This window comes from Sarcophilus harrisii, chromosome 3 (genome assembly GCF_902635505.1).
Source record: "Sarcophilus harrisii chromosome 3, mSarHar1.11, whole genome shotgun sequence".
Taxonomy (NCBI): Eukaryota; Metazoa; Chordata; class Mammalia; order Dasyuromorphia; family Dasyuridae; genus Sarcophilus; species Sarcophilus harrisii.
In genome coordinates, this window is record NC_045428.1 from 307375031 (window position 1) to 307393276 (window position 18246).

The 18246-nt window shown below is 35.8% G+C and overlaps 1 protein-coding gene across 5 annotated transcripts in view; it reads left to right on the top strand.

Moving 5' to 3' along the window:
* The window catches only part of EPHB1 (EPH receptor B1), a 705608-nt gene that overhangs the window by 669927 nt on the left and 17435 nt on the right, over positions 1-18246 (top strand). For all 5 annotated transcript variants that reach the window (XM_031959775.1, XM_031959773.1, XM_031959774.1 and 2 more), the window contains exon 13: positions 12220-12369. In XM_031959775.1, the coding sequence (XP_031815635.1) occupies positions 12220-12369 (150 nt within the window). The remainder of the gene's footprint in view (positions 1-12219; positions 12370-18246) is intronic.

The window sequence follows — 18246 nt, forward strand, 5'->3', positions numbered from 1 at the left end:
AAGTTTCAAGAAAATAATCAACAGAAACATGGATAGGCAAGATTTGAGCATTAGAAAATGGGAATCAAGAAATGAGAAAACTAATGTTTATAGACAGAAAATTTAGTTCTACTGAGCACTAGGATACCAGAATGAGATTTGGTCATGGGAAAAAAAGGGGTACACAGATCAAGATAGAACCAACCATAAGAATGGCTAGAAATGAATGTAAAGCTAAAGAGTCAGGAAACTTCTTTTAGTTTCTCTATCTAAGGATAGGATTGGTCTTCCAAATCTGGGGTGGGGCTGAACACAGAGGTGGAGATGAAATGGTTCCAGGTTTCATGAGTTGCTCTGTTCAAAGGATTTCATCATCCAGTGGACAACCTTCTGATAAAAATTGTTCACCTTTTGTTAGGAATATAAAAATCACTTGAATCCTACAATGAACCTTTGAATGAGGATTTCAGTTGTATAAAAACACATTAATTAATGGTTACGCCAGTATTTTAAAAAATTATAATTGTCATTCTGTTTATAGTCAAGTGCCTTCAAATCAATAAGAATGCCCCAAATACATGAAGTAGCTAAAAATTAATTTTGGAATCTAAAGTTCTAGTTTCAATGATTATGTTCCAAAGGGCAATTAGCTAGATTACACATTGACAAATCAGGCAAATTGTGTTTATATTGTGTAAACATAAAATACAAGTAGTGTAGTTACCATGCTGTTGAAAACAAGACCTTTTTCAGTGACTGAGTCTGGAAGTCCTGGATTTATTTCATAGCTCTGTCATTGGGTAAATCACTTTAGCTACTCTGAGTCTCGGGGTTTTTATCTGTAAAATGGGAATGAAAGCAGAGCTATAGAGGAAATACTTTGCAAACTATAGAAACCTATATAAATGTGAAAAATTATTGGTGATTTTATTATCTGAAGACTCACCAGGAACATTCCCTGTCCTATTTATTTAATTTATTTTAAAATATTTATTTAATTTATTTATATTCCCCATCCTATTTATTTAAAAGTCACCCTTTGTCCTTCCTTTTTTCCTTTGTTGATACCTCAGAGGAAGGGGTGAATAAAGGTTTACAGATGGAGTTCTTCCTTTTTTGCTGCTATCCCAGTACGGATGGGGAGAATGGGCAATAGCAGATGAAAGCAGGCCGGATAACAAGTGATATGAATAGCACTTTCCAGCATTAGTACTTTGCCAACATTAGCTAATTGATCCTCATAACACCCCTCTGAGAAAATTAAGTATTATTATCCTTATTGGCGGGTGAAAGAAGTAAAACAGAATGGTTAAGTGACTTGGTTATAACTACCCAAGGTTGTTCAGCTAGTGAGGCAGCATCAAAATAAGATTGGAGTTCAGGAGGCCAGAAGAGCAGAGATACTTAATGTAACTAATTATTTTTAAATGACTTTTAAGGGAGGAAAGAAGGTATGAATAGTTGATATTGATAGAAGCGTAAAAATGTTGCTATTCAATTAAAAATCTAATAAATACACTTAAAATACATATTAAAGTGAGTTGTCAGAAGTGGATTAAAACGTCCATATGCTATTAAAGCAAAGTAATTAAGGAATAGAAAGGCATAGGACCCTGAAGAAGAGTCTTTCCCCCAATTCCAAAAACCCTAATAGAAAATATTCTATATAGCTTAAGAAGAGAGAGATAATGAAATTTCATTAAAAAAAGGTTACACATATAATATCCAAGTTTACAAACAAAGAATTCTATTCACAACTGCATGTATCACTACCCTCATTTTACAAATGAAGAAATTAATTCTTACAGAGGTCACATAATTTCCTTACAGTTACATAACTAATAAAAATTAGAATTGGGACTCAAAGTCAAATTTTTTTTTGTTGAAAGTTGTATTATACTTCTTAGGGAGTGTTAGTAGTGAGCCTTACTCTTTAAAAAAAAAAAAAAAAAAAAAAAAAAAGCATTTTTTCCCATTAATTGTAAAGACAAGTTTTCAGCATTTTTTTATTTGAGGTCCAAAAATAAAAGTTGAGGTCTAAATTTTTCTTCCTTCCTTTTTACCCATCCCTTCCCTAAAATGGTAAGCAAATTGATATAGTTATGTAGTACAATTATGTAAAACATTTCCATATTATTTTTGTAAAACAATATTTATACAAATAAATATAGTACTTTGAAGTGATTTTATATAACACTTTAAAGTTTGTAAAAGGATTTATAGGTGTCATTTCATCTTCTGTGAGGTATATACTATTATTATCCTCATCTTACAATGAGAAAACTGAGAAATTAAATGACTGGCCCATGATGACACAGATAAGAATAGAAATCAGCATTTGAATTCAGGTCTTCTAATTCTAGATCAAGTACTCTATCTGATTTGCCACTTTGCTGCCACATGAGGTGCTCCATTCCAGTTTCTGACCTTCCTAATTTGGGAAAAGTTTTTTCTTACATCTAAACTAAATCTGCCTCTTTTCATTTTCCACTTAGTGCTCTAAGTTCTGTTTTCTTGGGACCAGTCAGGCCAAGTCTATTTCCTTTTTCATCACTGTCTTTCATATGTTTGAAGATGTCTCTCACTCCACTTACTCAGTCTTCTCTTCTCCAGACTAAACATACCCATTTCCAAAAATGACAATGGGTCAGAGGAATATTTGACATGTCAGTCAGGAAAATAAGTAAATCCGTTTGTAACCAGACTTTGAAAAGAGGATTTCAATCCTGAATAGATTGTCTAAATAAGAAACAAATCCACAAAGACCTAGATATGAACCTTAGGCCAAGAAAAATTTACCCAAAGATGAGGGCAGAGAATATGCTCGTGTATGTTAATGACTATATAATAAGAGTAAATACAACAAAGATGGACCTTTGCAGAACTAGATAAATGGGACATGAGGGGCTTGGGGGCGGGGGGGGGGGGGAGGAAGCAAGTGGTACAGTGCTTGATCTATGTTCATTAAAGGAGAAGGAGAAGGCTGAATGAATTTATGATCCTGTGACCAGGAAAGGAGCAGAAACAGGCTATAGTATATTGAAGGTGCAAATTTCTGTAGTGACTTGTTAGAGCTATATAGAAGGCATAATTATTGTTCTTTTACTTTAGACCTATATGAAATGAGAGAAAGGGAGGGAGGGGAAGAGAGAAAAGAAGAGAGTAGGGGAGAAAACGGGGGTGGGGGGAGGAAAGGCTAAAAAGAAGAAAGGAGAAGATAGAGAGGGGACAGGAAGGGAGGGGGAAAGGAAAGTAGAGGAGGGATGCAGGGATGAGGAGGGGAAGGGAAGACATGGAATAAAAAAGAAAAGGAGAGGAGAGAAGAAAAAAGGGAAGAAAGAAAGGAGAGAGTAGAGGGAAGGGGAAAGGAGGGAAGGAGGAAGAGACAAAGAGATGGCTCAAAAGGGAAGAAAAGGATAGGAAAAGGGAGAAGAGGGAGAAAAAGAAAGAAAATGAGAAAATAGAAAGGGGAAAGGATGCAGAGAAAGAGACAGAGGAGGGGAATGAGGAAGAGAGAGAGTAAGGGCAGGGGAGAGGGAGATAAGGATAAGGAATGAGGAAGAGGACAAGGTTAGAAAGGGAAAGGGAGAAGAAAAGAGACAACTGAGATTGACATAATGGGTACATTAAAGAAAATGGAGTTTGATACTGATAGATGAAATCAGTGTCTTTATTTGAATTCTAACATACAAATTCGGCATTTTTCATTAAGACAATTATTGTTATGACTAGGACTAAGACCTATGACTAGGACCAAACATTTATAGGCTTGGCAGTGAATGAAGCATTACACAGCAAGCTGAAGTCTTGCCCACTAGTGCTTATAGTTTAAAATCCATTTCTATGTTTCTAAATCCACATTATATTGCTTTATTCTAACTTGGTTGACCTCATTTATTGAGGTCTAATTTAACCAGAATATAAATTGCTTGAGATCAGGATTTCTTTTTAATCTTTGTAGATTCAGAGCCCTGATTATAGTAGCTATTTAATAAATGTTTATTGAATTGAATGGGACTGATGTATTTAATTGAATTGAAAGAGTTAAATTCAGGAATAAATAGTATTAGTTAATTGATTGATTGATTGATTAAACATGAGGAGTTTCTTCCTAAATAGTTCTCTCTCACAAATGACTTCTCACTGTACTGAATTTCTACCAAGTCACTATAATGTGAAGCTATTCCCCTGTTCTTAGTATATAAGACATTTGCATGAAAACAGTATCTCTGTCTTTCAAGACTTCATCTGGCCCTGCTGGTTATTTCTTCCCAGAAGAAGAAATCTCATTGGTGACATTGTAATTTACTATCTTACTAAAGATCATGATGCAACACAGAGAGAATTAGAACCCTAGGTGGGAAATAAGTGATGGGAACTGGTGAGTTTGGGGAGACTATGATCCCGTTTGTCATGCAAATGGGCCAAATAACAGAAAAGGAATAGCAGGAGAGAAAAATGCACAAAAAGACACAGTTTGGCTGCAGACAAAATTGTTTCTAAATAGGATGTTTTTCAAAGCTTCCCTTGCAGCATCAGCTGCTCTTCAAAAATGAATGACACAACGAGTTTGGTCTTTGTAATAGAAAATGTGATTTGAATACCTACAAATGGAGAAAGATTCACAGTCTGGTCTTTCTTGCCTTTCCAACCTTGAGCTCTTAGAGAGCTAAAATCTTTCTGAGAACTGCTGGGAAAGGTAATTGCACCCTCCAACATCATTTTCCAGCAACCAGAGAAAGATCTATTTGGGCATAAATTAACTAAAAATATACAGATGACAGAGTAGGTTTTTATGTATAAAGACCAAGGAGGCCACTTGATGACGTTTCTCAGCAGGGAAAAAAATACGACATTCTTCAGCCAAACTGACATTGTCTCTTCTCTGTTGCCATCAGGGCCAACAGCTCCACTTTCTCATCCACACCCAAACAATCTCCCAGAGGCTTGATTAAACAAGGTTTCTTTCTTTTCCCTCGGATAGCAGCTGATCTTGCTCTTATTGGCAGAGACTCATACTTGCCTAATTCCTTTGCTTCCTGTTCCCTCTTCCACCTGGATTCTTAGTGCAGCCAGATTTCAGATTATTCAAGCTTCCGTGAGTTTATTCAAGGCCACCCCAGTCTGACCAACAAACATCAGAGGGTATGAAGGAGAAGAGAAAAGAAGGGAAATGTCAGATGCTGCAATGAAAAATTTAGTATGGGAGGAAGTTGAATCAATTGGCTAAAAAAGAATTTTGGGAATTTAGATTCAGTGATTGCTAAACTGGAAGAGACATTTAGGAAATCTAATACAGTGGTCACAGAACCAAAGATTTAAAGCTGCATATGAATTTAGAGTCATTAAATCTAAGCCCCTCATTTAAAAGATGAGGAAACTGAGGCATAAAGAGATTAAATGACTTGCCTAATAACATTGCTACTGATAAATGTCTAAGATGTGATTCAAATCCCAGTCTTCTTGACTCTGAAGTCCTCTTCTCTGAGTACTATATCAAACTTTTTTTGATGCTGTACTCTAATCCACAAAGAATCTACTAATATCAATGAGCAATAAATTATTAACCCTTTATTCCATGTGTTTCTATAGGAAGACTTTAATTCCCATGCTTTCTCATCACATTAGGTGATTTCTTCTCAGAAGACTCATGGATAACAATTTCCCCTCTCTTTTATTATGTTTACTCATTTAAAAACAGCGTTAAATATTCTCATGCCTTCCACTTCAGTGAATTAGTATAGAAATTTTTCTCTTTGGAGTATTTTGTTATATAACTTTGTAATGAGAGGTAAGGTATTTTGAATTGAAAATTAAACATAGAACTAAGAAGAGCTGAATTCAAATCCTACCTTAGATACTCCCTAGAGTTACTGTGTAACTCTATAGACAAGTTATGTACCTTTCTGTGCCTCATTTTCCTCATCTATAAAATGGGAATAATCATAGATCCTATCTAATAGCATTCTCCTGAGGATTAAATGAGATAATAAATAAATAAATTTACAAACTTTAAAGTATTTTTTACAAATATAGGCCCTGCTCTTAAAGAGTTCATATTCTAATAGAGGCAGACAACACGTAAGAAAGATTTCAGCTTCAAATCAGATGGACTGATCCTTAGGGTAAAGCATCAAAGCAGATAGTAATGAATCTTCTTTCATATCAATTCTATCAATAAAGTCATATTTATTTCTGATGTTGAATCATTTGATAGTGCTAAGAAATTTGCTGGAAAGAACTTTCTTTTCCAGATCTTTATTAGCTGTGGAGGAGGAGTCAGAGGCCTCAGCATCTAGAGATTGGCAGTTCCCATTTCCACAATGGTTGTCCCTCTAGATAACAGTGCCACTGGACCAGGCAGAAAGCAGGATTGGTGGCCTGGGAAGATCTGTAATTCTTAGTTCTCTTGAGCTTAGGGTCCTTGACTGTCTTTGCCTGAAACTAAGGGATAGTGCCCCTTAAGGCTGGTAGTAGCAATTTGACTCACCCAACATACTGCCACCTGTCTCTCCCTTAGGGTTCCTTGCTGTTTCCATTGGTTTAGCTTGCCTGCCCCACTGCTGATAGTTGGTCAGTAATTGGTTTTGGAGGTGATGGGGCTGACAGATTCCTCTGCATGGTCATTCCATAGACAGAAATAATGAAGTGAGCATAAGAGCAGAGTTAGAGAGAAGGATAATTGTTTGGGGCATGTTGACTTAATGTGACATGCAAGTAAAGTTTGATGTTCTTGCAGTAGTTAGAAATGTTGTTCTATAGCTCAAAGGAAAGGTCAAAACTGCGGATATAGATCTGGAAATCATGTTATACGTTAAGTGAAACTATGGGAGTAAATGAGATTGAAAACTAGAGATAAAAAAATGAGAATTCTGATGTTGGAATCTTGTAAACACCCAAATTCAGGGCTCAGAGTATAAGAAATCAGGGTAGAAAATAGAAGGGCTAGCAAAAAAGACAGGAAGCAAACCAGAAGAATGGAATGTTTCTGAATATAAGAATTGAGAAAGAATCTACCATGATGAGGAATGATCCACAGTATCACAAACTGCAAAGAGTTCAGGTCAAATAGATTGGATTGGGAAACAAAAAGTCATTCAATCTGATGATTAGGAGATTATTAGTGATGTTAGAGAAAGCAGTTCCAGTATTAATGGTGGTAATATAAACTCAATTTTGGGAAATTAAAGAGAGTAGGCAGGGAGAAAGTGGAGACATCAGGTATAAACAAACTTTTCCAGAAGTTTGGCAGTGAAGGGGAAGATAGAAGAAGCTACATATAACAGAAGAGGAGATGGGAAGACTATTTTTATTGTTATGGACTGGAGAGACCTGAGTATGATTACAAACAGATGGGAAAGTAGTGGTAAAGAAGAAACTGCATGAGTGAGAGAGATAATTGCCAGAGCAATGTCTTAGAGAAGGTAGGAGGGAAGTGGATGAAGTTCAAGTGATTAGCCTTGGAGATGATTAAGTAAGTGGGTAGGAAGGCAGTTTAGTTACTGGACTTAAGGCATTGACTCCCTTTGTGACAGTCAAGGTCCTATACTCTGAGTTCCTGATTTTCTGTTTACCAAAGACTGCTTTTTCTTGGCTTCTTCAGCTTCCTTTCAAAGATAAACTATTGTTCCTATCAATCATGAGTTTCCTTTAGAACCTTGTCTTACCTCAAGAAAAGGTTTTTTTTTGGTGTTACTTTATTTTGTTTTGTTTTTATACAATGAGTTCTATATTGGAAATATAGAGGTTTGAGATGCCTATAAAACTTCCAGTTTGAAACATCCAAATAGGGTTATCCTTTTTTAAAGCAAAATATTATGTAATGTTATGTGAAAGACAGTAGGACCATCTTCTCTATGATTTCAGAGAAGAGACTCAGTAAAATATTCCACTAGTGGAATAACATTTTTAAAAATTAGGCTAATTCAAAAATATCATGAACTAACTCATGAAGTAATAAGTTTTCTAATGGAAAAGATGGTCCCCATGGAAAGAATATGGCCCAATATGAGATAAAAGATTAGACGAAGTGATTTCTCAAGATCTCTTCAAAATTAATATTCCAGTGGAGAGTTGGAAAGACTACTCAGCAGATTTAGAATCAGAAGACCTAAATTCTAATTTTCATTCCTGTTTACTACCTTTTTACCATAGGTAGGTCACTTAAATTCTCAGGATTTCCTTATCTGTAAATAAGAGGAGTTGAACTAAAGCAGAGGTGTCAAATACAAACCTATGGGCTGCTTGCTATCAACAGCACTACCTACTATAGCTGAAACCAAATTAGAATGTAATTAAAACATTTTTAAAATAATTAAAAATGCAAGAAAATAGATAATGTTAATTATGTGGCAAAGTCAATATATGGCCATAAAGGGGTCTTTATGTATGGTTTAGTAATCCCTTTCCTATTTGAGTTTGGAAACTCCTGAACTAATCTGTGAGATATCTTTTAGCTCTAGGTAATGTTTTCCTGTGATTCTTTTAAATAAAGAGACTATGAATAACTAAAACATTTTAAAACAATTCTTCAAGCAATTTATCCTATATTTCTCTTATATGAGTACTGACTCCTCTTCTGTATGATCCACATGAATGAGGGCTTTTTTTCTTACATTATACATAAGAAACCAAAATGTCTTAGCTTCCTTCCAGAAAACAGAACACCAGCATTCTTAGTACCCATCTCTCTATAGAGGACAAATGCTGAAACTATCTCTTATGATGCATCTGACTAATTTCTAGAAATGTGCAAAGAGTTGCCACAATTTCATTCTTGAAGAAATAATAAACATGATTTTATGATTACAGAAAGTCATTCTTTCAATGAGACTTAACTTGGCTCAAACTAAAAAATATTATTTTAAACTTGACACATAAAACAAAAAAAAATGAACAAATGTTTTTGCCTCCTCTCAAACTCCATATGAAATATATAGATAGCTAGTATTTACATACCATTCAGCTGGAAAAAATACCAACTGGGACAATTTAATGTGATAAAAAGTTGATGATGCAAATTATTTTGTCCATTAGTTCTGTATTCAGTGACTTCCACCTTCTAACATAAGTTCTTCCTGCTTTAACAATTAGGTTACTTTCTCTTGTTCTAACCTAAGTGGAAATAATTATATTGTAATAATTACTCCTGAGAATCAAAAAGTATCTCTTAAAATGTGAGATTGCTAAGGTAGAAGACAGGTTGAGTTGAAGAGGCATCCAGCACTGTGCTCCTGCTAACCCAAAATGTTGTCATTTTGACTCAGAGGCTAAAACTCCCTGCTGGTCTTGGTTGAGCAGGAAAGCTGCTGAAGATAAGCTGTCAGAGTGGCTCCCCTCACCAGGCTGTTACCACTTTCCTCAGGAGAAGGGACCCAGTGACAGGGTGAACTTACGTGCTTAGTGATGGGGAACAGTCCATGGTGGCAGGAGGGCCATGAGGAACCTCACTCCAAGGACTGGAAGCACCTACTTTATATGCAAGAGAGAGCAGCCCAACAGCTGTCACTGACAGCCTGTGGCGTCTGCTTTCAGATGGGGGAGATGAGGATACCTTTGGATTCCCAAATTACATATTTGAAATTCAGAATAACTATATATACACATGAGTGTGTGTACACACACACATCACATACACACATACACACACACACACACACACACACACACAAAATATAGTTTTTCTCTTCCCCCCTCTCCCTTATTTCTCCTCCTTCTTTCTCCTCTCCTCTTCTCCCATTGGTAATGTATATATTTTACAGAGAGCTTAAGAGGAGGCAAACACATTTTTTCAATGTCTCTTCTCTTCCTGCTCCTCTTTCTCTGTCTCTCTGTTTCTATTTGTCTCTGTGTCTCTCTCATTCTGTCTCTCTCTCTCTTACTCTCTCTATTTCTTTCTCTACCTCTCACTATCTTTTTTTCTCTCTCCTGTCTTTCTTCTTCTGTCTCTCTGTCCATCTCTTTCTGTCTCTGTCTGTCTGTTTCTTTCTCTCTCTGTTTCTGTTTCTGTCCCTGTCTCTCTGTTTCTTTCTCTGCCTCTCTGTCTCTCTGTTTCTTTCTTTGCCTCTCTGGTTTTTTTGCTCTCTCTCCTTTGGGCTCTCTTTCTGTTTCTATCTCTTTCTGTCTCTGTTTTGTTCTCTCTCTCTCTCTGTCTTGTTCTCTCTGTGTGTGTGTCTCTGTCTCTGTCTCTGTCTCTCTGTGTGTCTCTCTGTCTCTCTGTCTCTGTCTCTCTCTCTCTCTGTCTCTCTGACTCTCTCTCTCTCTCTTCCTACTCTTTGCATATACACGTGTTGGTGCATGCACCACCATACTCATACCTAGAGCCACAAACCTAACTCCTTCTTATTATGATTTTGGGGTGATCTATTTAGTGGATCAGGATTAACTCCATAGGAACAGACATTCCAACTTTCACATGATCTCAATCATACTGTGTGTCTAGGAGATGAGTAACAAAGCCAGCCGATTTCTCATTAATCTACATGACATCTGTCCAGACATTTGAAAATATCTGTGTGATGGGTTGATTTTTTTTTTTTGGCACTATATAGATACAATCAAGAGATACGTTTAAGTTTAGGGGTGGGGTGGGAAAGGAAGGAGGGGGCAGGCAGAAGTTCCTGTCACAGCTCCAGTCCAAGACAGCCCTTCAGGCATTTGTCATGTCTGCTGGCATTTGAGTTGCGGACATCTCACCACCATAGAAACCAGACGCAGCTCTCAGGGGAAATCAAGACTGTCTTCTTTGCAGAAAGCTGGATGTGTGCCTGGGGAGGTCTAACCCCTATCTCCTTTATTCATATCAGGCCCAGGGTAGGAATTTAGATAAAAATGCATTAGATGTTTTGCTCTCTTTCTCTTGCTCAGATTAACCACTTATAAATTTTTTAAGTATTTTGGAGAAAGTCAAATAAGTATTCCTGGTACAGTTGAGTAGCTTAGGGAGAATAGCCAGTGTAAAAATAGTCCAATTTCTAATAGAGGTAGAGGATAAATCTAGAGCAGGTCTCCTTCAGCATGATATGCACTTCGAGCAGATATACTTTTTTCTGCCCTTCAATAGTGAAGTCCATACTCATTTAAATTTGCAGGGACTTATATTGTATAATGAATAAAATGCTGACATTTGTTGATTTTATTCAGTCACTGTCAATAAGCATTTATGAATTACCTACTATATATGGAATACCTACTGTATACCTACTTTCCTAGAGGCAAGGAGAGATAGAAAGTTTAACAAAAAGACAATCTTTTTTATTATGGAACTGATAACTTAATAGGGCTAATTTAAACACAGATAGCTATAGTGGATGATAGTTGAGGTAGTGTAGTGTAGTGATAAGAATGCTAGATTTGAAGTACTATTTAGATCCTGATTCTCCTACTTATCTGTGTGGCTTTGAGTACCTATTTCTGGGGACTTCAGATTCCTTATGTGTAAAATGAGAGACTTCAGATGATGTCTATAAGCTTTCATACAGCCCTAAATTACATGTTCCTATGTACACAAAATAGCATTAGAAATATACAAAGCAAAAGTGTTAAACAAGGTTTAAAGGGGAACAGCTTTACCTGGCTAGGAGCTGGGGAATGGGCTCGGAGAAGATTTGATAGATATTTCATCTTAGTTGAGCCTAAAGATTGAACATTTGGTTGAAATTTGTCTTTATACATATTGACACCTGGCAACAGTGTTTCATTTTTTAAAATAACCTGAAAAAGAAAAGAGAGCATCTTATGCTTACTAATATTTGTTACAAAATAGCCCTGAACAAGAACCAGTATATCTCTACCTCAGATCATTCAAGAACTGTCCCCCATTTTAAATCCATTTCTAAATTTCAAGATAAGACTGGTTCTGCAAACTCTGCCAGAAAGAATGGAGGAAAAGGAGATGTAATAAAGTAGAGATTGCTTAAGATTTGAGATAAACCAACTCCTAAAGCAAATGGTTGTTGGTAGGTGAATAGGAAGTTGGAGGAATACCCTACAAAAGGAGAAAAGAACCAAAAAAATTATGGCTGTAAGAAATGAGTAAGGCATCTGCAAGGTCAGACAGCAAAACTTACCTTTTTGTAGAGCTTGAGGACAATATGAAGCTTTTATGCCCAACAGGAATAGAGAGATTAACATTGGAGATCAAGTAAATAAGAGATTACAGAAAATGAGATTGGCTAAAATGATAATTGTTTTGAGGTAATCACTATGTTATATAAAAAAGGTCTCTACTTTTCCTTTCAGGGTGGGAAGATTCCAGTGAGATGGACAGCCCCAGAGGCCATTGCCTACCGCAAATTCACCTCTGCCAGTGATGTCTGGAGTTATGGTATTGTCATGTGGGAAGTCATGTCATTTGGAGAGAGGCCCTACTGGGATATGTCAAACCAAGATGTGAGTATCCCAAGAATCAGCAACATGAGAGTCTTGATGTTAACTGTTGTTAGTCATTTGATGGCGGATCTCTAGTGGAGTATCTATAGTGGAGTATGCTTTTTTGCTCTTGTTCCTTCAACATTTTTACCAATGATGGATGAAAGCACAGGTGGCACACATAAAATCTATGAATGACCTGAAGCTGGTAAGAATAACAAAATAATTGCTTTTTAAATTGAAGTAGGATCCCAAAAGACTGTGACAGGCTAGAATGATGGACTCAAAGTAAATAAGATGAAAATTCATAGGGATTATGCTTAGCATTTAGAATCTACCGCTTAGCACAGTGCCTGGCATATAGTAAGTGCTAAATAAATGTTTATTGATTGATTAAATATAGGCTATTGATGGTAGTGTGCTCAGTTCTGAGAGTCATATTTTAGAAAAGACAGTGATAAGAATGAGGATAATTAGAAGACTTGAAATGATGATGTATAAGCGTTGATTCAAACAACTGGACATTTTTTTACTCTAGAAATAGCTGTAGGAAGGGGGCAAGGGAAGTGTCATTAAGTGGAATTCTGTCAAGTGTAAGAGAGATTAGATTTATTCTTCTTGATCTCCAGATTGATAGAAGCTTCAGGCAGACACATTTCAAGTCTACAGGAAGAAGAACTCCCTAACAATTAAGGCTAAAGTAAAAAGAATTGCCTCAAGATGTACTGATTCTCCATCCCTGGAGGTCTTTTAGCAAAATCTAGATGATTACTTTCCAAGAATACTGTAGACTAAATACATACTACACGAAAAGATTGAACTAGATTGACCGATTACATCCCTTCCAATTCAAATTCTATGTTTCTGTGATATGTGGAAAGGAAATATTTTCATTTTTATGTAAAAACATTAATTTATGTATTTTTTATTTTTATATTGCCTATGTTTCCTAATATGTCCTTTCCTGTCCTTTCCCATAGAAAGCCAACACTTAAAATAAAAAATCAAAGAATTACAGAAAGAGAAGAGTCAAAAAAATGTTGATGATATATGCAGCATTCCACACCCATGGTCTCTCATCTATACAATGAAGAAAATGGCAAAATGGCTTTCTTAAATCTTTTCTGTAGGCCAATCTTTCTCTCTCTGTTTCTCTCTGTCTCTCTGTTTCTATCTCTATCTGTGTCTCTCTCTACACACACACATACACACAAACACACATACTTATCTATCTATACATATAATACATGCATATATATAATTTTGTTAATATCTATTTATAATGTTGTAGTTATTGGATATATTGTTTTTCTGGTTCTAATTTCACTTTGCATCATTTCATATGTTTTCCCATTCTTCTCTGTATTCTTCACATGCACATTTTCTTGTAACATCTAATCAATATTCCATTATATTTATAAACAGACTTTGATTAACCATTCTTTAGTGAACATTTACTTTGTTTCTAATTATTTTCTACTTCAAAAAGTATTACTCTAAATATTTTAGAATATATGATATCTTTTGATTTGTCATTGTCCTCACAGTAGACTATTTTGGTCAAAGAACATGGATACTTTAATTATTTTCTTTGAATAATTGCACATTGAATAATTATAAACTGCTTTTCATAGTGGTCCATAATTCAGAGGTCCACAAATAATGCATTAGTATTTTTTCATTTGATAGTATTTTATTTTTTCATGATAATATTGATAGTATTTTTCCAATTATATGTAAAATAATTTTCAATATTCATTTTTGTAAGATTTTTGAGCTACAAATTTTCTCTCTCTCCTTTCCTTCCTTCTCCTCTCCCTAAAATAGCAAGATATCTGATACTGGTTATACATGTACATATTTAAAACATATTTTCATATTAGCCATTGTATGAAAGAAAAATCAAAACCAAAGAGAAAAGCCACAAGAAAGAAAAAAAAAGTGAAAACAGTATGCTTTGATTTACATTCAGTCTCCATAGTTCTTCCCCAAGTTTATTAGAATTTTCTATTTCAAATTTATTGGAATTCTCTTAGATCACTGTATTGCTAAGAAAAGGAACATATATCATAGTTGATCAACATACAATCTTGCTATTTCTGTATACGGTGTTCTCCTGGTTCTGATCACTTCATTAAGAATTAGTTCATATAAGCCTTTCCAGGTTTTTCTGAAATCTTTCTGCTCATCATTTCTTATAGAACCATACTATTCCATTATATTCATTACTACAATTTATTCAGCCAAGTGAACGGCATCCCTTCAATTTCCAATTCCTTGCTGGGTATGATTTTTTAAATAAAGGACGAGGAATATTTTCCTGTTTCCATTTAAGGAAGGTTTAACATGAAAAGAATTGGCTTAGAAGACAGGAAATAGGGATTCTCTATGGCTGATAATGCAATTAATTAGTTGTAGAGCTGTCAGTAATCCTCTACATTTTGAAACTTAATTTTCTCTCTTAGACTGAAGTATGTCCAAGATATCTTCCAAATCTAACATTTTCTAACTCAAGAGAGAAGGGCTAAGACTAGGGAGTACTAGGATTACCCTTTAGTTTCCTACTTTTGCCTGCTTTCAGATGCATTTTCACTGTTACCTATAAATAGATAGTGGGTACTTAATTGAATGAATGAAAGGGGATAAAAGTTCTATTTCGAAGTTCTTTTTTGGGAGCACTACAAATAAAACCTACAACACTGAATACATCTAATGCTCACATTTCAGGCTATTTACTTAAGGAACTAGTGTTCCTCTTATTCTGTAAATGATTCCTGAGTTTGGAGTAGATGTTTCAGTATCCCTGTGTTTCAAGTTCAAGAATATTTAGCTCAGCAAAATATTTGAAAAGGAAAGGAAAGGAAACATCTCCAGAGACTGTGAAGTCAAGCTGGTGGTCTGCAGGTTCATTGAGAGTTTTCTTCTTAGGATTTGTAAAGAATGGTTGGATTTCTGTTGTAGCAATATGTATGATGCCAACTTATCTATCCAATAATCTAGGATCCCTTTCTAGTCATTTCTTAGTAGGTCCAGACCTAAAGAATTATTGAGGCTTGAAACTAAAGATATGACTGGGTGAGAATATATTTATCCAAATGTAAGTTCAATATTGCACATTCATCATTACATTCCATTGCCAGATATCTGTGACTGTAAGATTGTCTATTGTCTTGGATTAGCCATGCTTTTTCTCTATTTCAGTGGTGTATATAATATATAATTGACTATTGATTTAGAGGCTATTTTTATGAAGTGCAAGTGCTCAATGATGTGGTATTTTGAACCCATAAAATCAGCAATGGTAAAAGAGATGACATAGAAATAAACATAAGTCCACCACTCATTACTCCAAAAGAAAAAGAAAAGCTTCATTAAACAGCTTGTTTTTACATATAAGATGACAGGATTTAGAGATAGAAGGACCTCTCAAGACCAACCTCATTCATTTCCAGATGCAAAAACTAGGCTGAGAACCTGAAGATAGTTTTGCCCAAAGTCACACAGCCAGGTTGTCTGATTTCCCATTTTAGTATTCCTCTCTTGACACTGTATTATAAAGATTATACAATTAATTTCATTAAAAAAGAAAAAAAAGGAAAGAAAACCCTTATTATACAGGCAAAATTTAGCATTCAAAGAGATCCTGAGTAAACACATTTCCACACCTTGAGATCACACAGAATTTTTGATGTTGGATTTCCATAATTCACAAATCAGTATCATCTGCAAAGATGTGGCAAAACACAGCTGAATCTCATTCCCTGGCATGTTTCCCCAATAAAAAAAATGCAGATATTTTATAATGCCTGAGCTTGCCTCCTTGTAGAATGACTAAGATTAAGGGTGAAGGGGGGGAAGAGAGGCGTATCACACTGATTCAGAAATCCCCCTAAATCATAGCATAAGGGATGGAGAGATGGGAGGAGGGGAGGTAGCCATGACTTCAGACACAGCCTTCCTCTTTCGAAACTATTCAAGTGGTAGCTGCAATGGATTTCACAGATGACAATTGGAAGGCTTTCAGAAAGAGAATTGCAAAGGCAAGTCAGAGTGCTGGTAATTGGACTTCAGGAGCCCAGGAAAGCCTTTGAACATGCACAGAGAGTTTGTCAGCCAGAGCGAGAAACTTGGAAGTTCTACTGCTCGGGATTTGATTGACAGAGATAATGAGAGTGCCAGTCTCTGTGGAGAGGAAGTGCGGTTTTATTGAAACATCAGAGCTCAAATTAACCTCCCCATGCCCTGGTTCCTTCCACAGCCCTGCACACCTCCACTTCAGTCTTTGCCTATTCCAGAGTTGAAGGTCTGAGCAAGGACCGCCCGCCATCCAGTTCATTAATGGGGAATAAAGCACCAGCTTGTGTCCAGGCTTTTCCTTTGGAGAATGATGGGGGCATGGGGAAAGGACGTGGCTCTTTTTTCTTTCAGAGATTTAGCTACTTCAGTAGATGAAGGGGAATCCCTCTATAAGGTTTCTATTCATTCCAGGGATTCTGATGTACTGCTTTGCAGGTCAGAGTTTGTCTCCCTCACATCCAGATAGATGTACCTGGAAGAAAAGCCTGTTAAAACAGTTGAAACAATTAGGCCCTCTTCATTTCATGGATAGAAACAAAGCCCAAGTCTCCATAGTCAGAGGCAACAAAATAAAAAGGGAGGGGAGATACACTTGAGAAACATCAGTGAAGGTCTAAACAGTAGATCTAGATAATTTAGGGAAAATGTCAAATGTTTTATTTGACTGGTTCTGTTCTGCATTATCTCATTGTTTTCTCTGAGTAAAACACTTGAATCTCATCCTAACCTTGGATCTAATAAGAACAGAATCACTAACCAATGGAATTGGAAGGAACCTTAGGAATCACCTCCTCCAAACTCTTCTCCATTTATATGAAATACCTGGGATCCATAAAGGTGAGTTGACTTAACCAGCATAATAAAGCTAGTTAGTGTTACAAAAGGGACTGAGTCTCAGAGTGGTGCTCCTTCCACTGAGAAAGAAGCACAGCTTAGGAGACAAAATGCTGGACTTATAGCCAACAAGGTCTGAGTTGGAATCCTATCTCAGATAATTACTAATTACATATCTCTGAGCAAGTAATTTATTCTCTCTTCAGCTCATTTTCCTCATCTGTAAAATGTGGGGCAAAATAGTACCATCCTCACAGGGATCAAATGAGATAATAAATACAAAGTGCCCTTCAAACCTCAGTATACTATAAAAAAAAAAGTTAGCTATTAACATATCATTATTTATGCCAACTAGACCAACTAGGCCAGGTTGCCTTCATTTCATATTACTTTGCTGGAGTTCAGACCGAAGATGTGTATGTGGGTGTGCACATGTGTATGTATACATCTGTGTATATATATACACAAGTATACACATGTGTGTTATGTGTGTGATACATGTGGGATTTTTTGAAATTTTTTAACGTCATTGCTAATGCTATGCTATATTCCAAGATTTAGTCAGCTGACTTGAACACAATTTTAAAAAATCACCATTCACTGACAGGGATGGATAAAATGATAAAAAGAGTCTCAAAAACACAGTGAAAGGTTTTTCATTGTGGAAAGGTTAGATAAGAAAAACACTATGTAACCAGCCTTTAATACAAACAGAGTAGTTTTCAAAATCATTCTTAAGGAGCACAGTTAGGAGAATAATTTGTACAATAACAGTATTGTAAAGACAAACAACTTTGAAAGTCATAGGAACTCTGATAAACATAATGACTAACTGTGATACTAGAGTACTAATGATTATACATGTTACCCATTTCCTAAGAGAGAAGTGATGAACTTAAGGTGAAAACAGAGAATACTTTAGAAAAAAATAACCATATGGGAATTTGTTTTTCTTGACTATCAATGTTTCTAACCGGGGGAAAGATT